Consider the following 27,766-nt stretch of genomic DNA (forward strand, 5'->3'; position numbering starts at 1 on the left):
TGTTTGTTTTGGCTGCAGAACAGGGAGTACAGCGGAAAGTGGCAAGGAACCGGTTCTACCCGGTGCTCAAGTGCACCTCATTTACACCGGACATTACCTGGACGCCGCCGTCGTGTTTTCCACTTTTTTCTCTTTTTCTTTTTTATTTTCGAGCATGCATGTGGATTGTTTATTTGAGGAAGTGCGCGAACGTGTGTGTGTGTGTGTGTGTGTGTGTATGTGTGTGCGCGCGCGCGCGCGCGCGCGCGGGACAGAGATGTAATGTAAAAGTAACTTCAAGCGTGCCAGAGGGAGATGTGTCGGCAACTTCTCTCCTCGAGTTGTATGTTAATGACCTGGAAGACAACATTAAGAGCAAACTCAGACGTTTTGCAGATGATGAAGCTACCTATAATGAAGCACGGTCTGAAAAAAGCTACTCAAATACTCAGTCAGATGAATTTCTAACAGCTGCTCGTACAGGGCTTTAGCTCTGGAACGGTGAATGAGACCCACATCGAATTCACGAAGGGGAATAACGACCGTGGCTGGTGCACCGGCCACCAGAATGTACTTTTAGGCGGTTTCCCACGCTCGTTAAAACGGGTCCCCAATTTCTGCCTCGAAAAATACGACCTACAAAATTAGCACTTGAAATAAGTTGTAACTGTAAGAAAATTTCCAAAATTCTCCAAAGAACAAAGAAAAATACTTTAAAACATTTTAGAAAATGAACGAAAATTCTACTGCTTTAGCTGTTCACTGATTCTTTTATTAGGCACCACAACCACTTTTACACCATTTCAGGGGCACCTTCAGGTGACTGTATTGAATACAAAAATATATTTTATAAAATGCTTTTACTGCTTAGTGTGTAACAGCGAGAAAGCAAGAACATGATTCACTGACCTTTCACTTTATGAAGCTGGAGAAAATATACGATGTCGGAACAGCCATGTTGTAAACCCATTAGTCCTGTAACCTCTCAAAAGGATGACCACTAAATGGCTAAACTCAGGATTATGTACCGTAAGGTGGACGTCGGAAACGTCATAACTAAAGCTCCAATAAAAAAAAAAAAAAAAAAAAAAAAAAAAAGGAAAGAAACCTAGAGAACAGGAGCAGATCACTGCGATTAAAACATAAAGGGCCAAAAGTGTGATACGAGGACATCGTGTAGTGAAAGATGTCACTCATCACTGTTGTGTTATAATATACTCAGTGTCAAAAATAAGACAATACAGAAGCAAGTTTGCGCGATTTACAAACAGGTGATGTTCTCGTTGACCCTCCCTTAAGGAACCGATGACTGCAACGGCAGGAAGGACATCCGGCGGAAATGTTAAAAAATAAAATCTCTAAAATTTTGAGCACAGCGGACACCGTACTAGGATGAACGGTAGGTTAGGTTACGTTAGTGTTAGAAGAAGAACATCTTCACAAAATTTCAAAACTGTGTAAAGGTTACTTTGAATTTTCAGAACTGTAAAACTCTTTACTTCACAAAACGCAGAAACATAGTACCCCATGATTATAAAATCTCAATCACTCACAACTGGAATCAGGTCAGCTCCTACAAGAAAATCGGAGTGTAGCCATTTGTAGGGGACAGCCTATAGTTCATTGGAAAAACACTGGGAAAACGCAGTAAGTCTACAAAAGGTATTGCTTACCGTCCACGCGTGTGACCTACCCTAGAGTACGGTACACGTTTGTTCGACCCATACGAAACAGCACTCAGGGAATACTGAAGATGTATAATTAAGGGAATCACGAATGGTCACAGATTTGTTCAACCCGTGTGAGAGCCTCATAGAGTTGTTGATAAACAACAACTGATAGACGTGAATTATCCTGTTGCAGCTTACGAACTTTTAAGAACCATTACTAAGTGAAGAATTAGGAATCTATTACAATGTTTTACGTATCGCACCTCTAAGGTCTCTGAAAACAGGATTAGATTAACCCATGGATGGGAACAACCAACCTCTTACAATCGACACCGCTATTTTAGTTATGAATAACCGGTCTCGGTTATTGTGGTGTCACCGCCAGACACCACACTTGCTAGGTGGTAGCCTTTAAATCGGCCGCGGTCCGTTAGTATACGTCGGACCCGCGTGTCGCCACTATCAGTGATTGCAGACCGAGCGCCGCCACACGGCAGGTCTACAGAGTCTTCCTAGCACTCGCCCCAGTTAGACAGCCGACTTTGTTAGCAATGGTTCACTGACAAATTACGCTCTCATTTGCCGAGACGATAGTTAGCATAGCCTTCAGCTACGTCATTTGCTACGACCTAGCAAGGCGCCATTACCAGTTACTATTGATGCTGTAAAACATGTACATTAGTTTGAAATACTGTATTACGTTATCATCGAAGACGGGAAGACCGATCACTGCTACATTAGTAACAATGCCGACAGAAATGAGCAACAAAAACATGGATAAATATCAGGACAGCATTGCTGACACGATAACGTCCTTGTTGCCGACCGGCCGCTTGGCCGAGCGGTTCTAGGCGCTTCAGTCCGGAACCGCACTGCTGCTACGATCGCAGGTTCGAATCCTGCCTCGGGCATGGATGTGTGTGATGCCTTTAGGTTAGCTAGGTTTACGTAACTCTAAGTTTAGGGGACTGATGACCTCGGATGTCAAGTTCCATAGTGCTTAAAGTCATTTGAACCACTTGAATTTCAACATTAAAAATAATTTTAGCATTACATTCCCTTCAGTTGGTCAAAATCCTTATATTTGTAAAATAAAAACAAAAAAGAAAATATGGTCGGTGAGTTACAATAATTTCAGTATGCCAAAGTTTTTCGTAGCGTATCATGAGGTCTGCACTTATATAACAACGAACCCTTTTTTCTCAAACAATGGACACCGACGTGACGCAACATCTGGTTGTAAAACTCTGTAAGAGAAGATGGCTGAGATGAGACAGTACAAATTTCATCCTTACGAAAACCACTGAAATTTGTGCATTAAAATCTTCTCGGGTTTTCGCCTCAATCCGCAGGGGGATCGTGACGTTTTTAGGAAGGCACTCTGCACACTTTCCAGTGTTTAATGTTTGCGGGCTATATTTAGGCAAGCAAACTGGAAATGCAATTGCCATTCACCTAAACGAAAAAGGAGAAATACACTACTGGCCATTAAAACTGCTACACCAAGAAGAAATGCAGATGATAAACGGGTAGTCATTGGACAAATGTATTATACTAGAACTGATATGTGATTACATTTTCACACAATTTGGCTGCGTAGATCCCGAGAAATCAGGACCCAGAACTCTGGCCGTAGTAACGGCCCTGATACGCCTGGGCATTGAGTCAAACAGAGCTTGGATGGCGTGTACAGGTACAGCTGCCCATGCAGCATCAACACGATACCACAGTTCATCAGGAGTAGTGACTGGCGTATTGTGACGAGGCAGTTGCTCGGCCACCATTGACCAGACATTTGCAGTTGGTTAGAGATCTGGAGAATGTGCTGGCCAGGGCAGTACTCAAACATTTTCTGTATCCAGAAAGGCCCGTACAGGACCTGCAACATGCGGTCGTGCATTATCCTGCTGAAATGTAGGGGTTTGCAGGGATGAAATGAAGGGTAGAGCCACGGGTCGTAACACATCTGAAATGTAACGTCCACTGTTCAAAGTGCCGTCAATGAGAACAAAAGGTGACCGAGACGTGTAACCAATGGCACCCCATACCATCACGCCGGGTGATACGCCAGTATGGCCATGACGAATACACGCATCCACTGTGCGTTCACCGCGATGTCGCCAAACACGAATGCGACCATCATGATGATGTAAACAGAACCTGGATTAATCCGAAAAAATGACGTTTTGCCATTCGTGCACCCAGGTTCGTCGTTGAGTACACCATCGCAGGCGCTCCTGTCTGTGATGCAGCGTCAAGGGTAAACGCAGCCATCGTCTCCGAGCTGATAGTCCATGTAGCTGCAAACGTCGTCGAACTGTTCGTGCAGATGGTTGTTGTCCTGCAAACGTCCCCATCTGCTGACTCAGGGATCGAGACGTGGCTGCACGATCCGTTACGGCCATGCGGATAAGATGCCTGTCATCTCGACTGCTAGTGATACGAGGCCGTTAGGACCCAGCACGGCGTTCCGTATTACCCTCCTGAACCCACCGATTCTAATGGCTAATGGTTCTAATGGCTCTGAGCACTATGGGACTTAACATCTATGGTCATCAGTCCCCTAGAACTTAGAACTACTTAAACCTAAATAACCTAAGGACAGCACACAACACCCAGTCATCACGAGGCAGAGAAAATCCCTAAACCCGCCGGGAATCGAACACGGGAACCCGGGCGTGGGAAGCGAGACCGCTACCGCACGACCACGAGCTGCGGACCCACCGATTCCGTATTCTGCTAACAGTCACTGGATGTCGACTAACGCGAGCAGCAATATGACGATACGATAAACCGCAATCGCGATAGGCTACAATCCGACCTTTATCAAAGTCGGAAACTTGATGGTACGCATTACTCCTCCTAACACGAGGCATCACAACAACGTTTCACCACGAAACGCCGGTCCACTGCTGTTTGTGTATGAGAAATCGGTTGGAAACTTTCCTCATGTCAGCACGTCGTATGTGTCGCCACCGGCGCCAACCTTGTGTGAATGCTCTGAAAAGCTAATCATTTGCATATCACAGCATCTTCTTCCAGTCGGTTAAATTTCACGTCTGTAGCACGTCATCTTCGTGGTGTAGCAATTTTAATGGCCAGTAGTGTATATTTAGGCAATAAAATTGAAATGCACTTGCCATTCACATAAACGAAAAGGAGAAATATGTATAATGGTGGTAGATGGCACCGTAGGTCGATGGCTATTAATGAGGCAAAGAGTGGCTGTCTCGGAATCTTGCATAGTCCCCAGTGCCCAAATCTTCCGAATTCTCCTTAAATTTCCTGCGTCGAAATAAGACCTGCGGCAAATGACTCGTTGGTTTTGCCGCCAACAGGACACAAATCCAGACCAGCACGCCGTTAATTAAAACGCGGCTAAGCCGCCGCGTCTTGGAGGCGCGGTGTGGTGGCAGGCTTGACGCCTACCGGCTACTCCTTTGTTCGGGAGGCAGGTCGCGCCGGCACCCTCCCACGCCTACCAACCACCCTGCGGCAATTTTCCGCTCGACTTGAGCAGCGCCGGGGCCGGCACGCCGCGGATGGCTGGAGCCGACCTGCCCTGTTTTGTGCACGGCAGCCTCCCAGTTCCACTTCCCGGCGGGCGCTCGCCCCACGCCCCCTGCCCCTAAATAGGAGACGCTACCTGCTCCGATACAGCCCCACACCAAACACGAGCGCCAGATTCCAATCCCGGCGGATACCGCCGAGTAGACGACACCCACAGACAAGAGTTTTGTCTACAGCCCTGCTTTCGTTGGGAGACTGACACAGAGAATATACAACTACTGTTCTTTCAGTTTTCACAGAGACTTTCGAAACCGAGCGAGGTGGCGCAGTGGTTAGCACACTGGACTCGCATTCGGGAGGACGACGGTTCAATCCCGCGCCCGACCATCCTGATTTAGGTTTTCCGTGATTTCCCTAAATCGCTCCAGGCAACTGCCGGGATGGTTCCTTTGAAAGGGCACGGCCGACTTCCTTTCTCGTTCGTCCCTAATCCGATGAGACCGATGACCTCGCAGTTTGGTCTCTTCCCCCAGAACAACCCAATCCAACCCAAGACTTTCGAATGCCGCAATCGGGAAACATTTAATCGTGATATTATACACTCCTGGAAATTGAAATAAGAACACCGTGAATTCATTGTCCCAGGAAGGGGAAATTTTAGTGACACATTCCTGGGGTCAGATACATCACATGATCACACTGACAGAACCACAGGCACATAGACACAGGCAACAGAGCATGCACAATGTCGGCACTAGTACAGTGTATATCCACCTTTCGCAGCAATGCAGGCTGCTATTCTCCCATGGAGACGATCGTAGAGATGCTGGATGTAGTCCTGTGGAACGGCTTGCCATGCCATTTCCACCTGGCGCCTCAGTTGGACCAGCGTTCGTGCTGGACGTGCAGACCGCGTGAGACGACGCTTCATCCAGTCCCAAACATGCTCAATGGGGGACAGATCCGGAGATCTTGCTGGCCAGGGTAGTTGACTTACACCTTCTAGAACACGTTGGGTGGCACGGGATACATGCGGACGTGCATTGTCCTGTTGGAACAGCAAGTTCCCTTGCCGGTCTGGGAATGGTAGAACGATGGGTTCGATGACGGTTTGGATGTACCGTGCACTATTCAGTGTCCCCTCGACGATCACCAGTGGTGTACGGCCAGTGTAGGAGATCGCTCCCCACACCATGATGCCGGGTGTTGGCCCTGTGTGCCTCGGTCGTATGCAGTGCTGATTGTGGCGCTCACCTGCACGGCGCCAAACACGCATACGACCATCATTGGCACCAAGGCAGAAGCGACTCTCATCGCTGAAGGCGACACGTCTCCATTCGTCCCTCCATTCACGCCTGTCGCGACACCACTGGAGGCGGGCTGCACGATGTTGGGGCGTGAGCGGAAGACGGCCTAACGGTGTGCGGGACCGTAGCCCAGCTTCATGGAGACGGTTGCGAATGGTCCTCGCCGATACCCCAGGAGCAACAGTGTCCCTAATTTGCTGGGAAGTGGCGGTGCGGTCCCCTACGGCACTGCGTAGGATCCTACGGTCTTGGCGTGCATCCGTGCGTCGCTGCGGTCCGGTCCCAGGTCGACGGGCACGTGCACCTTCCGCCGACCACTGGCGACAACATCGATGTACTGTGGAGACCTCACGCCCCACGTGTTGAGCAATTCGGCGGTACGTCCACCCGGCCTCCCGCATGCCCACTATACGCCCTCGCTCAAAGTCCGTCAACTGCACATACGGTTCACGTCCACGCTGTCGCGGCATGCTACCAGTGTTAAAGACTGCGATGGAGCTCCGTATGCCACGGCAAACTGGCTGACACTGACGGCGGCGGTGCACAAATGCTGCGCAGCTAGCGCCATTCGACGGCCAACACCGCGGTTCCTGGTGTGTCCGCTGTGCCGTGCGTGTGATCATTGCTTGTACAGCCCTCTCGCAGTGTCCGGAGCAAGTATGGTGGGTCTGACACACCGGTGTCAATGTGTTCTTTTTTCCATTTCCAGGAGTGTAGAAAGGAAATCGCACTGCCTTACAGCCTGGTCTGCTTAGAAGATTACTGCAAAGCTGTACGCTACAGGCTTCCATTCCTGGTGTTATAACGCTTTAATTGAAGGGTGTCCTTGCAAGAAGCCCTTATGCGTCGTCGATCTACCACCTATTTCTCTTTAGCCGTTTGTTTTGGACGCCATTATAATCTGTGGAAAGAAAGAAAGGAAGGTTGTACAGACGTACATAAAGTTCCGCTATCATTTCAGTATGAACAGGAACCAAGAGGAAACAATAAGAATGGAAGAGCGGGAACGAAGTGATCGAATTAGAAAGGGAGTAAGATGGTTAGTTGGTTGGTTGTTTCGGGGAATGAAACCAGACAGCGAGGTCATCGGTCTCATCGGATTAGGGAAGGACGGGGAAGGAAGTCGGCCGTGCCCTTTGAAAGGAACCATCCCGTCATTTGCCTGGAGCGATTTAGGGAAATCACGGAAACCCTAAATCAGGATGGCCGGACGTGGGATTGAACCGTCGTCCTCCCGAATGGGAGTCCAATGTCTAACCACTGCGCCACCTCGCTCGGTAAAGGGTAAGACATGGATGTAGTCTTTCGCCTACTAATGTTCAAATAACACATCGGAAAGCTATGGCGGAAATAACAGAAAAATTTAAGAGTGGAATTAAAATTCAGGATGGTTCAAAAATGGTTCAAATGGCTCTGAGCACTATGGGACTTAACATCTGTGGTCATCAGTCCCCTAGAAATTAGAACTACTTAAACCTAACTAATCTAAGGACATCACACACATCCATGCCCGAGGCAGGATTCAAACCTGCGACCGTAGCGGTCACGCGGTTCCAAATTGAAGCGCCTAGAACCGCACGGCCACAATGGCCGGCAATTCAGGATGGAGATAGGTCAACGAGAAGATTCGTTGATGACACTGATATCGTTAGTGAAATTGGATTTACAGGAAGCGTCCCCTCGACACTTTTTATATGCCCTCCACTGCTAGTGCTGCCACCAGTCATCTGTGAGTGGTTATTGCACTTTTACGTCGAACATAGGCAGTGGTCATATTAATGTGACTGGACTGTTTAGCTAGCAAGGAACAAGTGGAAAAATGAAGCTGTTTAAAACTTCGATTGTGACTCCTGATTTTCCACCTCTTGCAACAGCATTAATACAGTTGATACCAAATGTGTGGTATTTCGTACTGAGAAGTTGTCCTTGTGTAAGACATCACACTGTGGTTGATGAACCATATCAAAAAAAGAAAGAAGAGAGCACAGAAACTGCAGAGCACAATTTTTTTTTTCTTTCGAGATTTACAGTTTTATAGGATGGGGTGGAGTTAAAATCATGGCCACGTAAAGAAAGAAAGCCGTGGTAACTTTGAGGCGAGACTTTCCGATTCCACGACGACGACGGCGGCGGAGGCGGCGGCTGCGCCCCGGGCTGAAACGCGATATCGTTCTCGCCGTGACGTCCTGAGTCAGGATCCCTCCTCCCCCTGTCTGCTTTCCTTTTTTTTTCCTTTTCTCTCCGGGCCAGCGTCGTTTATACGGCGAGGTGCAAAGTCACTAAATTTCTGTTTCTCTGCGTGGGCAGTATAAGGTTACAGCTTCTTTTGTCCCGTTATAAAAATTGCTGTCACATTCTTGGCAGTTATGGTCGAAAGCGAAATAAAGGACCACGTTGCAAGTTATTTATCGCCAGGTGAGAGACACAACACAGCCGGAAACCCCGTGAAACAGAGTGTTCGGCCAGTGAACCTGATAAACAACTACCTCTCAGAGTAGATTTAAACTGCGACCAGAAGAAAGTATTGTGCACTAAAAATGCCGGTAGAGCACGATTCGGTGTGACGTGAGAAAACGACGATCAATCAGGACCCTACATTTTTTGACACTGGCGCCTATGACCACGCAGAGAGATGGTATGTAGATCGAGGACACTGGCTCGGATGTACTGATGATCAAGATGAGATTCAGAGTAAGTGAGAAATAGATGCAACTGTCAATACGCAAGTAAAACAGTGAACAGTTTCAGTCATCCAGGACATAAAACGGGCTGAATTTCAAACCGCAGGTTTGAGAAAGTAAGTAGCATGGATGGAAGTAACTTAAGAACATAGCAAACTCGTCGACGTAGAAATGGGAAGACCACCTTGGCGTTATTATTTCTTACCTTTTCACAGATATGGTCAACAATCTACAGTTCATGGAAATCTTAACAAATTTAATTCTATATTATTGTCAAGAGTTTCCTCTCGAAATTTAGCGGAATTAGTACAGTATGTCTATGTCAAAAATTTTATTCAGCACAGTGTGTCAGTCCCACATCGTTACACTGGCATCCGAACAGCTTTCACTGCCAAACAATATGGTTATGGCACAGCTGTAAATGTCCACCTAATAACTTCTTACCGTGGGGCGGTAACTTTAGCGTTTGAACGGGACCGGTACGTTCACGATACTGTGACATTCGTCCGCATTTAATGTAAACTAAAATTCTGTACCAAATCGACTTTGCACCGAAATTTGTGCAGTCCAGCCGAAAGAACACGACTTTACTGTTCAGTTTTGGACTCCGAGAAGAAGCAGTGTACTGTTCGCCCATTTCTGGTATGTGATAAATGGAATACTAGGTATAACCTCTTACGTTCCGTGTTATTCTCCTGCATGTATATAAAATACATATGAATAAGGATAAAAGCTGGTTAGGGTCACTGCACCTGAGGTAGTACCAAATGCGACTGCAGTCACGGATTTCACTGGTTAGGATATAAAGCTACAGTTCGTCGGAAATCACTTGCTGTGCAAGACGTCCCTGTGTTCATACGCCGGTAGTGTGAAACGTCTAATGGATGCACTGTCCTAAGTCTACGATTTTAAAGAAAGAGAATGATCTGTGTTTTCGAGTGAGATATATTTGTTTTTCCAATAAGTATATATCGCAGGTAATGTTTACAAGTCGAACACGAGGAAACATTTGCCAGAATTATTTTACATTTTTATTACTTAGAACACTAGAATCAAGATATCAAGTCCGTGTGAGCTTTGGGTCTGTAATGTCTTTTGAGCCATTCCCCTGAGAGTCGCATCACTGTGCATTTTCTCCAGTTGTCTTTGGGAATGTTGTATTACTGTGTTCAGTTGATTTAAATGGTCAACAGAGTCTTCTTTTCGATTCCTTTTAGATCTACATAATTCTAAAAGGTGGGTGTCTGATCAGTTCACTGCCTGAAGAGGTGTGAAGGTGTTAAGTAGCTCTCAACTAAAGCTTTACAAATATTGGAATACGTTCTCTTCACGTAATAAAGAAATTTTTTCTCAAATACCTCAGGACGTAGAGAAACATCTCAGACTTAACTGAGCCAAGAGAAACGTCGTTAAAGTTGTCTGACGTGATTTATGGAAATGGCGGGATAGCTAATCCAGAACGGCTGGAACCCACAACTTCAGAAACTTGTGATCTGCGTGTGCATTCCACCTTCCCGAGCGACTCGTAACAGCAGTGTCTTGAACAACATGCTGTATGTTGGGGAATTATCTTCGTTGAAGGCAAATGTTCCGTGCCTATCGCTTTACTTTTTTAGTATTAGTTGCCTCTGCCGCCACGAAAATATCAACACCATTGTTCCATTGTGAATGTAAATTTCTTGTCGACATTTAAAAATTTTTACACATACGATACGTGGTAGTTTTGGCCTCAGAAGCCAAATTCAACACTATGTGTCTCGGTGGCTGAGTGAGTGGGTGTGGAACTGCAACACAAAGGCTCGGAGTTCAATCCCTGCTAATGATTTATGTTACAATATTCAGCTTGCTCCATAATCCAAGTTAAGTTTTAGGTCCTCATACAAGTGGATGTTTAAGTTAGTTCGGAGATCGATAGAGAAGGGCGTAACATCTACAACAGATCTATTACTAGCAAAGTTGGAGGTTCAACGTACGCATGTTCTTCACAACAAATTATGAACGCAGATGGACTTTAAATACGCGAAGTGTTACATCGACCAATGAGTTGGAACAGACAGACACGTCAAATACCCGGCTACCATACACACACGAAACAGGACAAAGGACGGAACTTCAAACTGTATTGAGCCACACTTCCTCGATACAAACAGGACGGAATATGTGTACGTGAATTACTTGAAAACACATTGAGTTTCACCATCATAACTATGTTACTTGGGGAAGTTATGTTTCGTGAATATAGAACCACTCAGTTCGATCGTTCTGCCCAAACTTCAAAGAATAAATAATGGGTGTCAATACTTCATCAACAATCCAACCAACGGGAACAAAAGTACGTCTGTGAAATTAACTGTACTTTATATTCTACCTTCTCTTATTTGAAAATTGTTTGCACAGTTTCGCTCTAAATCGGATTGCACCACAGAGAAAACCTGCGGACACAATGCTTCTTCGCCCCCGTTTCTCACACTAACGCAACCGCTCTCTTGGCCCCGACAGTCCACATTCTTGGGGAGATTAATACCACCTCGCTATTTAAGAGATCACGGCAGGCATCAATTCCACTAAAAGGGGAAACCTCCATTATTTCTTCGGCTTAAGGCTTATTTTGCTGCAATCCTGTTGCGTAGACGCAGAGAATTCGAGCTCGTAATTCTGAAAGTTTTGACACGCAAAGCCGAGACATTTTATAACGGGCCGCACGCCGCCATTTGCATTTGTTCCGCTGGGTCGAGATTTGTGGCTGTCGTGGTGGTCGTTTGTTGTCGCCGGTGCCCCGGTCCGTACAATGAGATTTTCCAGCAAAGCAGAACCCCGCCCGCCGTCGCCGCAGAGACGTATGGGAGCGTGTCACGTATGAAGAATGCGCAGGGCGTGGCGGGGACGGTTTCACGTTGCAGAGGAGGAAAGAGAGCTGCTGAAACGCTTAGCGGCAACTGGGTGTGAAACAGGCACTTTCAGTCGATTGCCTTCAGAAGCTAAGTGAATGGACATTCCTTGTTAGAGCAGTCTAGTCATGCGAAGTAACTACTATGATATGTAAGTCTGCACGCTTTCGTGGCCGTTGTCACTGAAGTTAAAATCTTCTGGGTTATTAGGCCGCGTCATGTTTCTTCTAAAATGTTCGACGTTTCGACCCCTCTGCTGGGATCTTCCTCAGGATCTTTTGGTGTCCACTACTGCTAGAACACTTAGAGAGGACACTGAAGGCAAATGGGTATGATAGTTATTCAATCGACAGGGCTTTTAGGCGGAATGTTTATACCGCTAATAAGAATGACGAGGAACCGCCTTCTCACTCAGTCAGGTTACCGTTCGTTTCTGGGGTCACTGCAGAATTTTAAGAAAAATGGTATTCAGACATCTTTCTTTAGTCAAAACAAAATAAAAGACTTTTTCCGACGGAAAACGGATGCACTTGATTACCTCCACAATGAAGGCGTCTATCAAGTGTCTTGTGGCTGCGGCAAAGTGTATATAGGCGAAAAGGGAAGAACTGTTAAAGAACGCATTAAGGACCACGAACGGCACATGCGGCTAAATCAAAGTGCAAAATCACGAGAACTGTGGCTCTGATATCGATTTTAATAACGTACGTGTACTGGATAAAGAAACAAACATTTATAGAAGAAAGGTCCGAGAAGCGGTTGAAATTTCTAAGAATGCATCTAATTTCAATAGAGAGGACGGCTATATGCTTCCGGCATCGTGGCTCCCCGCCATCAAGGAAGTAAATACGCGGCCGCGGTGTGTGAGCGGCATAAACAACGCGCTGTAAGTCACCTAGGCGGACAGTAATATTTTGGGTAAACATTGCCCCTCTCTTGCTCTGTCCGTTTCGAATCTAGCCACTGATGACGACCAACCAATAGCGGTAGCAGGCATTTCAACCAATAACCCTTCTCTAGCATGAGTGTGCAACAGTGCCTTTCTATCCAATGACGATGACCGCCAATTTTATCCACAGGAGATGAACTACCAACGCCCCTTCTTCTGTATTAGCCTGTATTAGCCACATGGATTTTAACCAATACTATCACTTCTCCAGCACGAACGCCAGAAAATTCCCCCTTTAAAAGTGGACGCGACACTCATCTCTGACAGTATTCTAACAGTAGTGGACACCAAACGATCCTGAGGAAGATGCCAGCAGAGGGGTCGAAACGTCGAACATTTTAGAAGAAACATGACGCGGCCTAATAACCCAGGAGATTTTAACTTCAATCAACTACTGTGATACTCTGGTTGTAAGGGACTTCATGACGTCAAATAAAACATAGAGGAAGGGCCCTATTTTGCCCAAGATGTCTACAAACACCTTGCAGATTCCTCTTCTCATGTTCTTAATGTATATTGTACACTTCAAGTGCTTGCCTCAATTACTGTGGTACTACAGATTGGTTTGATCACTGTGGTGCATTGCAACCCATTATCCTGGTGAGGGTCGTCTGCCTGTTACTTCCTACAGCTTGAGCTACACTTAAGTGACGTGACGGAATAGCGATATGCACATACACAGATGATAGTAGTGCCGGCCGTTTTGGCCGAGCGGTTGTAGGCGCTTCAGTCTGGAACCGCGCGGCCGCTACGGACGCAGGTTGGAAACCTGCCTAGGGCATGGATGTGTGTGATGTCCTTAGGTTAGTTAGGTTTAAGTAAGCTTATGACCTCAGATGTTAAGTCCGATAGTGGTCAGAGCCATTTGAACCATTTAGATGATGGTAGTATCGCTTACTCAGGGCAAAGTTGGGCAGTCCATTGGCAGAAAAAAAATGGTTCAAATGGCTCTGAGCACTATGGGACTTAACATCTGTGGTCACCAGTCCCCTAGAACCTAGAACTACTTACACCTAACTAACCTAAGGACATCACACACATCCATGCCCGAGGCAGGATTCGAACCTGCGAATGTAGCGGTCGCGCGGTTCCAGACTGAAGCGCCTGGAACCGTTCGGGCACAACGGCCGGCTTTAATATTCCGAGATCGACTGTGTCAAGATGGTGCCGAGAATTACCAAATTTCAGACCGTTCATATCACCGCGGAAAACGCAGAGGCCGACGGTCTTCATCGACGACGGAGAGCAGAGCCGTCTGCGTACAGTTGTCAGTGTGTGAAATAACCGCAGAAATCAATGTGGGTCGTACAACGAACGTATACTTTACGACAGTATGACGAAGTTTGACTTTAATGGACTACGGGATCAGACGACTGACGAGAGTGCCTTTGCTAACAGCACGACATCACCTGCACCGCCTCTCCTGGGTTCGTGGCCGTATCGGTTGGATCCTGGACGATTGGAAAACCGTGACCTCGTCAGATGAGCCCCACTTTCAGCTGACAAAATCTGATGGTACGATTCGAGTGTGTAATGGTAGGGTTAGAGAGTGGAGCAGACTCCATGAAGCCATGAACCCAGTCTGTCAACAGGGCTCTCTGCGAGCTGGTGGTGGCCCCATAATGGTGTGGTTTATATTTACATGGAAGGGACTGAATCCTCTCGTCCAAATCAACCGACCATTGGCTGAAAATCGTTACGTTCTGTTAGTTGGAGAGCATTTGCAGCCAATCAGCGATGGATATTTTACGGGTGCAACGCACCATGTCACTGGGCCACAACTGACATAAGAGTTTTCTGGGTATGGTACCGCGTCATAATGTAAAACCTACTGCTGCTGGATAGCACACTGGACTCGCATTCGGGAGGACGACGGTCCAATTCCGTCTCCAGCCATCCTGATTTAGGTTTTCCGTGATTTCCCTAAATCGTTTCAGGCAAATGCCGGGATGGTTCCTTTGAAAGGGCACGGCCAATTTCCTTCCCCATCCTTCCCTAACCCGAGCTTGCGCTCCGTCTCTAATGACCTCGTTGTTGACGGGACGTTAAACAACACTAACCATACCATACTGCTGCTGGAAAAAAACCAACGTTTCGGCCACAGTTGTAGCGGCCTTCTTCTGGGTCTAATGGTGCGTTCTAGCTATGCAGTGTCCTTTACATTTTGTTGTTACTGCTCACTGCGCATGCCATTAAGTCATTTTAAAAGGTAGTTAGTTTCATTGGTCAGTTAAGGAAATGTGAAAAATGTTACTGACCGAATAGGCAAGCACCTTCGCCGCGTTGTGGTGCAGCCTGTCTTCTATAGTGATCGTAGGATCCAGGACGTACTAGGCTCCACTAAAGACAAGGTGGATGCATTACACACTGCAGGCGTTTACAAGGTGGAATGCGAATATGGAGAGGCGTACATCGGCGAGACTGGTAGGCCAATAGCAACGCGCGTGCGGAAACACGAGCGCTATATTCGTCTAGGGCAACACAACAAATCCGCAGTGGCAGAACATCAGCAAGACTGCGGAAAAGAAATAAAATTCAGCGAAGCCTGTGTGTTGGCCAAGCAGCCACTTATGACGAAACGCAAAATCAGAGAGGCCAACGAAATACTTAAACACCCTAATAACATGAACAGGGAGGACGGACTCCGGCTTACCCCATCTTGGCTGTCAGCAATCAGAGCCCAACAGACCGCACTGTCAACACGAGGCACGAGCACTACCGGCGAGTAACTGCCGCCGCGCGGCCGACGTCCAGCAGTTGGTAAACAGCAGCAAACTTCTCATTCGACGGTGACCACCAATCATGGCACAAAACACAAGAGCCAATATACAACAGAGTTTACGTTCTCCCTTCACCGCAATAACCTATTAAAATAAAGTTCCCTCTCCTTCTTCCTTAACTGACCAATGAAACTAACTACCTTTTAAAATGACGTAATGGCATGCGCAGTGAGCAGTAACAACAAAATATAAAGGACACTGCATAGCTAGAACGCACCAATAGACCCAGAAGAAGGCCGCTACAACCGTGTCCGAAACGTTGGTTTTTCTCGAGCAGCAGTAGGTTTTACATTATGACGCGATACCACACCCAGAAAATTTTTATGTCGTCTGATTCTGGCCGTGGAAGTCTACGCAATTATATGGGCCACAATTGTTCGCGACTAATTTTAAGAATGAGCTGGACAGTTCGAGCGAATGATTTGGCCACCCATATTGCCCGACGTGTATACCATCGAACATTTATGGGACATAAACCAGAGGTCAGTTCGTGAATCACAATTATGAACGCTATAGAGGCAGCACGGCTCTATTTTTGAAGAGAGGACTTCCAACGAATTTCTCAGTCCATGCCACGTCGAGTTGTTGCACTACGCCGGGCGAAAGGAGGTCCAACACGGTATTAGGAGGTATACCACGACTTCTGTCGTCTCAGTGTATACTCTTTACCGTGAATAAAGAACCCTGACATTTAAAAAAGCTTGTCGTGGTTGCTTCACGCGTCTGCCTCGAACGATCACGCAACCTGATACTGAATATTTCTCTATGGCAACACGTCGCAGTTATGTAGACGACTACTGTTTTTGCTAACAGCCGTTGGAGGTATGCAGTTGAAAGCTGGCGTCAGTGATGTCAGCTACCAGGATTCTTCTTTCAGAGAGTGAAAAATATTTCTGATTGTAGCGTATAGCTGGAAATGAATCTGAGCAACTGTGAAACTTGAAATTTTTCAATAAACAAAGCTTTGTCAGCCATTATAAATGCAAAAAAAAAAATCTAGATCAACTAATCTTTAGTACATCCATTAAGTCAGTGACTATTCTGAGGAAGTCTCTGTTGATCGATTGTAGGCTGGTCAAATATTTAACGAAGAAATTCGCCAAACAGCTGTGCAAATTGTGGAATTATTTTACTTTCTCTACCAGTTTCGGAAATTCAATACACCATCTTCAGGCTCCAAATGCACCTCTCAAGATGGCATATTCAATTGCCGAAACTGTTAGCGAAAGTAAAATAAAGTAACTTCTCAATTTGCACGGCTGTTTGGTGAATTTTTGTGTTAAAGACCTAAAGAAGAGTTGAAATACATTCAGTAAGTGGAAATTTGGATGGAACATCGCAGTCTTCTAGCAGGACAGATTGCTGAACATCATGAGCTGCACTTCAAAAGAACACCACCATTCCCTATAGCGGAGGAAAAGTTAGGTTATCGCATATCTTGAAAAAACACACTCGACCAGCCATATGGTCAAACATCTAGACAACGTCCTTCACCTAAGCAATAAGATTTGCCTACAGAACTTTAACAAATTGTAACAAGAATATCCATACGGCAGAACGAGGGTTTGAGTCACAACAGTCAGGAATTCGTGTCCAGTACAATTTCCAGTGGGTCATCTCACGCTTAAATAGCAGCACACTTAAAAAAAAGGAGCTTCAAAATTATCGTTCATGTGCGAGTAGTCACAAGTATTCTGCACGTATGGGAAGCTCAACCGATGAATGGGTTTCTGGCCTGACAGCAGGAAGAGTGCAGCCTTTGTTTCGCTTCGGCACTAGCCCCGACTGCCTTTCACCCCTGTGGAAAGAACCCTCCACTCAATCTGAATGCAGACTGAGTGGACCTGAGGCTGTCTTGGGGGGAAGGGAAAGAAAAAAATTCCCAGCCCTTTCCTAGGACTGAACCCGGGACCTGAGTGGCTGGGTTTTGAAATCTGCCGGCTAGACCACTACCCACTCCTTTATTTCCCAGACCGCTTTTTTTTAAAGACGCTCCTTTTTTTTATTTTTTATTTTTTTTTTTTTTTTTTTTGGAGGTCAGGGCGTACATGACGCACTAGCAGTGGGGTCTCTTCACGGCACTGCCAGTGCGTCGAGGTCCAAACCCCTCCCACCCCTTTTTTCATGTCCCCTGTTAGGTCATGGGTCATGGCACTAAGAGTGCAGAAATCTTAACACAAAACTCCCATTCTCCGAAGTAACAAAGACAAAGAAACCTCTTCTCTGAGTAGAAACTGAACACTGATAAAACTTAACAATTCTTCTTGAATCACACAAATACTTTGGAAGCCGAACACGAGTAATTCTGAACAAAATGTTTTGAAAAAACTCTGCGTGTAACGTAGAAGTTTCGGAAGCAAGGTAATAGTAAATAATAATAAGACCACAAGTGACTTTTAATTATCTTCTGTTCGTTCTCGTTCAAGGTGTTGTAGTGGTTCCACATATTTAACCGACACCCATTATTTCAAAAATGATCTTCAGCATGTTGCCGTAGTGTTTCTTGTGGTTGCGATACGTGCTGATTTTTGCGTATTCACACTTCATGTAAACGCAGAATTCTATCTCGTTGTCCGACCCAAGTTTGTTGATGACATAACTAACATATTTTCCCAGTAACCAGCTAATGGCGTTGGTTTTTAATTTCGGAATGTATGTCATGTCTGGTCTCAGAAGGAGCGATGGCGTTATACACTCCTGGAAATTGAAATAAGAACACCGTGAATTCATTGTCCCAGGAAGGGGAAACTTTATTGACACATTCCTGGGGTCAGATACATCACATGATCACACTGACATAACCACAGGCACATAGACACAGGCAACAGAGCATGCACAATGTCGGCACTAGTACAGTGTATATCCACCTTTCGCAGCAATGCAGGCTGCTATTCTCCCATGGAGACGATCGTAGAGATGCTGGATGTAGTCCTGTGGAACGGCTTGCCATGCCATTTCCACCTGGCGCCTCAGTTGGACCAGCGTTCGTGCTGGACGTGCAGACCGCGTGAGACGACGCTTCATCCAGTCCCAAACATGCTCAATGGGGGACAGATCCGGAGATCTTGCTGGCCAGGGTAGTTGACTTACACCTTCTAGAGCACGTTGGGTGGCACGGGATACATGCGGACGTGCATTGTCCGGTTGGAACAGCAAGTTCCCTTGCCGGTCTAGGAATGGTAGAACGATGGGTTCGATGACGGTTTGGATGTACCGTGCACTATTCAGTGTCCCCTCGACGATCACCAGTGGTGTACGGCCAGTGTAGGAGATCGCTCCCCACACCATGATGCCGGGTGTTGGCCCTGTGTGCCTCGGTCGTATGCAGTCCTGATTGTGGCGCTCACCTGCACGGCGCCAAACACGCATACGACCATCATTGGCACCAAGGCAGAAGCGACTCTCATCGCTGAAGACGACACGTCTCCATTCGTCCCTCCATTCACGCCTGTCGCGACACCACTGGAGGCGGGCTGCACGATGTTGGGGCGTGAGCGGAAGACGGCCTAACGGTGTGCGGGACCGTAGCCCAGCTTCATGGAGACGGTTGCGAATGGTCCTCGCCGATACCCCAGGAGCAACAGTGTCCCTAATTTGCTGGGAAGTGGCGGTGCGGTCCCCTACGGCACTGCGTAGGATCCTACGGTCTTGGCGTGCATCCGTGCGTCGCTGCGGTCCGGTCCCAGGTCGACGGGCACGCGCACCTTCCGCCGACCACTGGCGACAACATCGATGTACTGTGGAGACCTCACGCCCCACGTGTTGAGTAATTCGGCGGTACGTCCACCCGGCCTCCCGCATGCCCACTATACGCCCTCGCTCAAAGTCCGTCAACTCCACATACGGTTCACGTCCACGCTGTCGCGGCATGCTACCAGTGTTAAAGACTGCGATGGAGCTCCGTATGCCACGGCAAACTGGCTGACACTGACGGCGGGGGTGCACAAATGCTGCGCAGCTAGCGCCATTCGACGGCCAACACCGCGGTTCCTGGTGTGTCCGCTGTGCCGTGCGTGTGATCATTGCTTGTACAGCCCTCTCGCAGTGTCCGGAGCAAGTATGGTGGGTCTGACACACCGGTGTCAATGTGTTCTTTTTTCCATTTCCAGGAGTGTATATTCCGTCGAGGATCAGGTGAGAAAGGCGATTTGTTGCCCGATCCAATTCCAGTTATTCACATTACCGCCACAGGTGAATCTGTGGATGAGTGTATCCACCAGACTGCATTTTCCACAAAGGTGTGTCTGGTTTAAAACGATCCCATATAGTCTCTCGTTGGTGCTGATGACATTGTTAACTGTTTTGTACCATGCGGATAGCGTCTGTAGATAGCCCGGCATAGTTTATGTTCCGTCATACGGCTTTCCGGTCACAGTTAGGGAATTTCTTTACAATTTTGTTTCTGCCCTCATTTAACTTCCTTTCAAGTACGATGTCGCGCGCTGTGATACATGCGTTGCTTCTGATTTCGTCACTAACGTAACTTGCTTCGAGGAAAAAGTTCCTCACATACTGCAGACGGGCATTAATCCTTCGCACATCAATCGGTGCTTGCAGGCTATGGGGTGTCACAGCCTCAAAGAGCTTTGCGGTTGTACATTGTGGAAGTTCTCTGAGTATATGGAAAGTCCGTTGGTCACTTACATAAACCAACAAAACAACAAAATGAAAACATAATTTGCAACATTAAATTGCGACTAAAAGGAAAGAAAATTATAAGTACATAGTAGCAGAAAATTCTATACTTCACTAATATTTATTATTCTGCAACAATTAATACGGCACGGAACTGAAAATCAGTCGGAATCCGTTTAGGTCTGTCATAGAAACAGAAATGTACAGCAGCGATAAATTTACGAAAACGATAACAGTTGTCAGATTGAGGACATAAACACTGATTTTGTAGAACTCGTAACGTGCCAACGTTCTGTTTATCTTTTTAAACACGTGAATGGCCGGCTAAAAGCTTTTTTTGACCGAGAAGCAAAGTAATTCTGACATTTAGTAGCTGTTATCGTTTATGCTACCCGTGCTGAAAGGTGCAGCAGAGAAATAAACGTTCCGTCGGCATTTGTCTATGTGTTTATGAGTGGAGTTTAAACTCGCACTCTATTTTGATACTTCACACGAACCTAAAGTCATCACGTTATTCGGCACATTACCTTTACAGTAACATCTTAACGCTCACAAGGCTGATGAAATAGAAAACAATTTAAGAGAACTTAATTTTGAAGGCATCCCTTGAAGCCCATTGACTGCCATGCCGTGGTCGTCGGCCGCTAGAGAATTACTTAAGAGATGCAAAGAACGACATGTACTTAACAGTGTGTTCCGCTGCTGTTGCTTCACTTTTCCACAAATACATTTATGAACCATAGCATTCGAAACCTCGTTTTCCTGTAATCGAAAATTACAGCTACATGGATTTACCCACAAAGATAATGAAGAACATTCTTCTGGCACAATAGTATCTTGGTGAAATGTGAAAAAAAAAGATTAGTTTTACTGTTGAAAAGGAGATTTTCGTAATGGTTGTAAGAAATACAAGTGGATACCATTGTACGCCTTCAACCCGCTCATCAAATCATTGTTTATTATTAGGCTTACGAATTCTGTACTTAACTGAGAAGTGTATGGTGGCAGCAATGTTTTTAACCCATTTGTAAGTCGAAAACAGCTTCTGATGATTGTTAACTGAGAAGCAAAGAGCTATAACATGCTATTTATATTTACATTCCTTGCCATTTTGAAAGTAGTGCTACCAACTTTTTTTTTTTAACATGCCAGGTTTCTCTACAAAATGGAACGTACAGGCTAAAACATTTTCAGACTTATCTAAGAATTGATGCGGCTCGTTTATGAAAGTACTACTGAGTGGAGAGCAAGGGTTAACTTTCAGAGGCCTTAGTTGCTACGGGTCACTTGCGTAAGCTTAATAACAGCCTTACCATGAAGCAATCTCGATGCAGCTTACAGGAAGGATCCTTTCCATAGGTCGGCAAGAACTGCAACAAAAGACACGTCCACCATTAATTACTGTTACGTCATTTAAGCAAGATAGGCACATTATTATTAAGACGTCACTGTTATGACGCTGCTGCCACGGAATGGTTAGCAACAACAAGCAGAAAAGATGAACAAAAATGACAAAATATATATGTCGGTACAAGCCGAAATGTTTCGGACCTAACAAGCTACGGCTTCATACCGGCCGGGGACACTGCGTCAGAAATCCACATTTCACAGATAATGATAAGGATATTGAGCCATTCGGGCGGCCGGCCGCTGTGGCCGAGCGGTTCTAGGCGCTTCAGTCCTGGAACCGAGCTGCTGCTGCGGTCGCAAGTTCGAATCCTGCCTCGGGCATGGATGTGTGTGATGTCCTTAGGTTAGTTAGGTTTAAGTAGTTCTAAGTCTAGGGGACTGATGACCTCAGATGATAAGTCCCATAGTGCTCAGAGCCATTTGAACCATTCGGGCGCACTGCCTGAAACGTTCACCATGCCTCGATCCTTTTCTCCCTCTTCAGAGTCAGTCTTTCGAAAGGCATTTGTTCCAAGTGAGAACAAAAAAAATGTATGTAATTTCAGTTTCACTGTTCAAGATCGCGCCATTATACCCTTTAATTCAACAGGCAGAAGCAAAGTACAATGAGGCTCTTCAGCTCGGCAGCAAAGTAGTTTATGTTTCTCACTGTTGTTACCTCCCCTCTCCACACACATCAGGTTCTCTCCTCACATGTAGCCTTGCCATGCAATTCTTGCGGTTCCCCCCCCCCCTCTCCTCTCTCTCTCTCTCTCTCTCCCCACAGTTGGCTCTCTGCTGCGTTGGCTTATCCGAGGCAGGTTGACGAGTTGCATCCGCAAGTTGCTTGTAAAAAATAGTCAGCCCCATACCGTACGACGTTAATGACGCTATTCCATCGGCTTTGGCGAGGCTTGATCGTAACTCACAAACAGAACATTAAGGTGTGAATCTTTCGAGATATTTATTGCGCTATCTACAACCTTCACATCATCGATGCTAAGTGAATAAATAAATAAATTTATAACATTCTCCAACCGTTTTGATGTTCACACCGTCAACAACTAGCTGGTCCGTTTTTGCTTCACACCTTAAATTACATTAGTGCAGCATGTTTCAGAATGCAAAAAAATAAAAAACTAGAGATTCGACCTGATAATGATGGCGTCAATACTGAAAATCTCACCAAGCACATAAAAGAGTGGTACGAAGAATACTGTTTTAATCAAATGAAACTGTTTGGTTCCAGAGATATTTTCAAGTCTGAAATATCTATGATGTATATATGCAGTCTGAAATGACAAATGAACATTTGTACAAGACCAAGATTCGAACCCCTGTCTCCTGCTTACCAGGTAGATGCACTAACCAGTACGCCACCCTGGCACAGTGGCACTGCACTACAGCATGGACTACCCTTCCTCCTCCTCAATCCAAATTCCCATTCACGTCTGAGCCCATTTGGTATTGCCCCTAAACTCTAACAACACTGCAGGGGCTCTCCAACTGTTTTGGAATAACGCCCCAGCCATCGTGCGAGGGTGGTGTAGTGGTTAGCGCATCTACCAAGCGAGCAGCAACCCTGGTCCGAAATATCCCAGCCTTGAAACTTCCTGGCAGATTAAAACTGTGTGCCGGACCGAGACTCAAACTCGGGACATTTGCCTTTCGCGGGTAACTGCTCTACCACCTGAGATACTCAAGCACGACTCACGCCCAGTCCTCACAGCCTCACTTCTGCCAGGACCTCGTCTCCTACCTTCCAAACTGTACAGAAGCGCTCGCAGGAGAGTCGTGCTGGGGTAGCTCAGTTGGTAGAGCAGTTGCCCGCGAAAGGCAAATGTCCCGAGTTAGAGTCTCGGTCCGGCACACAGTTTTAATCTGCCAGGAAGTTTCATATCAGCGCACACTCCGCTGCAGAGTGAAAATCTCGTTTTCAATCCCAGTCTTGCTGCCAATTTTCATTCGTCGCTTCAGTCTGCATATATACATGAAAGTTGTTTTATTTGTGGATTGGCACACTTGCAGCGCAGCAGTCCATTATTATTTAATAAAGGCTTAACTCTTGGAACAAGGATATTTGAAGATGCCTAGCTTTGAAAATAGAGACGTATTTGGTGAAAATGGCAGCAAACTAGAATGATTGAAATAGATTGCAAATTTTTGGCCAATTCGAATCAAACGTTCGAGATAACACTAAGTAAATGTGACGTTTGAGCTGTGTGGGAGTCAGCCAGGTTAGTATACTCCGCCTCGTTGTATAATTTGTATACGAGGTTATTTTTGTATTTTGTGAAAAATGCTGGTCCTATAACTCCCTTGAGGCATGACCGAAGTTACTTTTACGTCTGAAGGCTTCTCTCCGTTCAGAATGACACGCTGTGTTCTGTTTGGTAGAAACTCATCAGTCACATCACGTAGTTACGATTTTACAGTACTTGTGTTATTCCGAATTACAATGGAAAGTTCCTTCGCAAATCGTATTTTATCCGTGATTTTAAAGTGTCTCCCCTGTACAGGAACATACGTGATAGATTTACAACAACAGGTTGCAGACATATGGTTCGCGACGTAAGGAAGTTTGGGTCTGGCCCCAGCTCGGATAGCCAAAACGTAAGGCGGCCGCTCGCAATAAGCGCGAAATCTGCGATTGAGTAGCGGTCCGGAGCAAATTTTCATTGTCACCATTCCACTATAAAGCTGATGATTGTCCATATTCCCAGCTGCGAATACATTTAATATGCATCACACAGTTGGTCTGATATAGTTTACGCGCATATTTAGTTCATTAGGTGACTGTGCGAATTTCTATAAGCAGTGATTAAAAACACCCTTTTTTTCGGCTACGGTTTTGTGTATTTGGCGAAAGATAAAACCGACCAAATACGTAATATAATGTCTGATATTTGCGTGCCTTTCTTTGACTACTCTACGCTACTGTAGGGTTGCCCACCGACTCTGATCGAAGTACAGGGTGTCCCACAAAGAATAACCCGATTTTAACTTGTAATAATATTGAGACAAATGTCACTAGGTAACTGAAACAGCGCTAGATGTAATCGGCATGGTCTAGAGTTTCAGAAAAAATCCGCTAGATGTAGCTACGAGCGCTGACTTGGAGCGTGCAGCCAATCTCGCGCAATATAGCGTCCGCGGAACGGAAGGCGTATTGTGTTATTGAATTTAGTCGTACTCAAGCAGTGATCGCAGTTCAGCGGGGGTTTTGAATTCGATTTCTTGCTAAACCACCATCACCAAAGAACATTCGACGGTGGTATAAACAGTCTGAAGAAACAGGGTGCCTCTGTAAAGGCCATGCGTTCCTGAAAAAACAGTGGAACAAATCCGACGAGCATTTGAGCGGAGGCCCCGCCAGTCTACGCGTCATGCTAGCCGAGAACTTGCATTACCGCACATGACAGTGTGGCGTGTGTTACGGCGTCGTTTAGCCCTCAAACCATACCGATTACAACTGGTACAGACCCTTCGAGATACTGACAAAGTGACGCGAGTGGACTTCAGCAATGCTATTCTAGAGGATAGAAGATGACACTTTTATGTCATGGTTGATATTCAGCGATGAGGCAGCTTTCCATATTAGCGATAATGTTCACCGTCATAATGTGCGTTTATGGGGGCTCGAAAATCCCCATGAAACAATTGAACACGAACGTGATTAACCAAAAGTGAATGTTTTTTTGTGCTGTTTCGCATCGCAAGGCTTATGGACCCTACTTTTTTAGGAAGAAACCGTAACAGGACAATCATATCCTGCAATGCTACGGAACTGGTTATTCCCACAACTTGACTCTGACAACTTCATCTGTCAGCAAGGTGGAGCACCACCGCACTGACACAACAAAGTGCGCAGTCTCCTCAATGCCAACGTTCGATAGGGCGTACAGCACCGCGAGACCAAGCTTTACACTCTTGGCCTCCTAGGTCCCCTGACTGAACACCATGTGATTTCTTCCTGTGGGGATATGTTAAACAATGTGTTTACGTTCCTCCCTTACCTCGTGACACTGATGAACTAAAAACCAGAATATCAGCTGCTGCAGCTTCAGTGACAGAAGACAACTCACACTCAGTATGGGATGAATTCGGCTATCGGCTAGATGTCGTCTGTGCAGCCAGTGGAGTACATATTGAACATTTATGATTGATTTTTATAAACTTTAGTATGCAATTTGTTGGTGTTAAGCCCTTCTTCCTAATAAATAATTGTATTTAAAATCGGGTCATTCTTTTTGGGACACCCTGTGTATCCAAGGCTCCAATATTGATGTATTATTTCATCCAGTAAATGTTTCTGGTGACGAAAATGACAACTTTAATTCTTTCAAACAGATGAAATGAACAATTATTTTTAGTCTCGCTTTCAAATACCTAGCGCTGGTTCACAGACACTAAGGCAACGCAAGAAAGTGGTTAGCAAAGGGCAGTGGTGTTTAAAACAGGCCTCTGGCGAATGAGTTAGCACTTCGCTTTCAGATCCTGCTATTGAACTTCCATCGACAAGCACCATGTAACAGCGGAGTAGCAAAAAGGGATGTTGATTCGCGAAAGTGTGAAAGCCGTGCATGTTTTGCTATTCACGGGCGCTATTTATCGCGACGATGCCCTCTCGCGGTGAAGTGTGAAACATTGGCGGAGTGGTTCCCTGCTGCTGTGATGGCTACATAACGAAGAAAACAAAAAACGGAGCCTTTTACAAAGAAGGTCCCTCCAAAGAACGGGGAAGGCGCGCTCGGAGCATGTGAAGTCCGACACGAAGGCGCCCGAAAATAAACGAAGCTGCCCGGCCGCACGGACTTCACGGTTTAACGGTAACACCTTAACAAGGCAGAGATACGACGCCTCGATCCCCCGAGCCCACGCCGCGCTTCCCAATCTCTCACATTTATTTTCCCGTTAACGGGGCAGCCACGCCATAGACCGCGCCGCGGAAAACGCGCTCCTAATTTTTATCGATCACGGCTCCGAACAGGAACGACGAGACCCCACGGCCGAGCTGAGAATTCCGTTGCCCTTTTAACACGGTTCCCAGATTAATAGGACCGCTCCGAAGAGGTAGCGTCAAATATTTGATTGACCGATATATTTGCTCGTGGTATAACGAGGCTCGTTTCAGAACGAGGCTGGGCGCTCGGAACGGTCGCTCGCCCTCGAGAACTTTCTGGGGGTTTCCGAGAACCAATGTGCTTTCACGACTCCGACAAAAGGGTAAATGCGGTGCGATATGAACCAAGGTACAAGCTGCGCTCTAAAATTTGTATTAATTTCATATTTCCTTAGCCTCTGCGGGCAATGTAATTCCTTTTATTTTTTTCGTTTTGAATTACTAATTCTACAAGATGTCATGTTCGGAACCACATGGCTGATCTGATTAATTCCATATCCATTTTTCACATTTTTTTTACTTAATGATAGGCTTGTCTTGTGCAACCGTGAATGAACGTATGCAATTTTTTTCTGATTCCTGCGAACACGTGTACAACTTCGTATCCGTTTACCACCTCTGTACGAGTGTGTGTGTGTGTGTGTGTGTGTGTGTGTGTGTGTGTGTGTGTGTGTGTGTGTGTGTGTGTATAGACAGAGAGAGAGAGAGAGAGAGAGAGAGAGAGAGAGAGAGGAGTGGGAGGGAGTAGGAGTTTAGTCTCTCTCAATTGAGATGGAATTCACTGTTCATTTCCTGTGATGTGTGGTGAATGGTCGGTGTATCATATTTTGATGTGCTGTCACATTATCGATATTATTCCGGTACTTCAACTTTTTTATGCCATCGTTGTTCGGTCGACTTGTCACAAATTCGTCTGCTTTGCTAATATCTTCATCTCAGAGTAGCGCATACACGGAACTACCTCACTTACATGTTCTAGATAAGCCATTCTCTCACTTCTGCTAAAATTTTTCACATCGACGACTACCTATAGCACCACAGAAGCTATTGCTTCACTCCTTGAGATCTTAACACA

The 27,766-nt window shown here is 46.0% G+C and overlaps 1 protein-coding gene across 1 annotated transcript in view; it reads right to left on the minus strand.

Moving 5' to 3' along the window:
• Positions 1 to 27,766, minus strand: part of LOC126095576 (uncharacterized) — a gene marked incomplete at its 3' end in the record, with an annotated part of 182,393 nt that overhangs the window by 91,756 nt on the left and 62,871 nt on the right. Inside the window, exon 2 of the mRNA XM_049910352.1 lies at positions 21,713 to 21,769. Coding sequence (XP_049766309.1) covers positions 21,713 to 21,769 — 57 coding nt within the window. The remainder of the gene's footprint in view (positions 1 to 21,712; positions 21,770 to 27,766) is intronic.

The sequence above is a fragment of the Schistocerca cancellata genome, chromosome 8, assembly GCF_023864275.1.
Source record: "Schistocerca cancellata isolate TAMUIC-IGC-003103 chromosome 8, iqSchCanc2.1, whole genome shotgun sequence".
Taxonomy (NCBI): domain Eukaryota; kingdom Metazoa; phylum Arthropoda; class Insecta; order Orthoptera; family Acrididae; genus Schistocerca; species Schistocerca cancellata.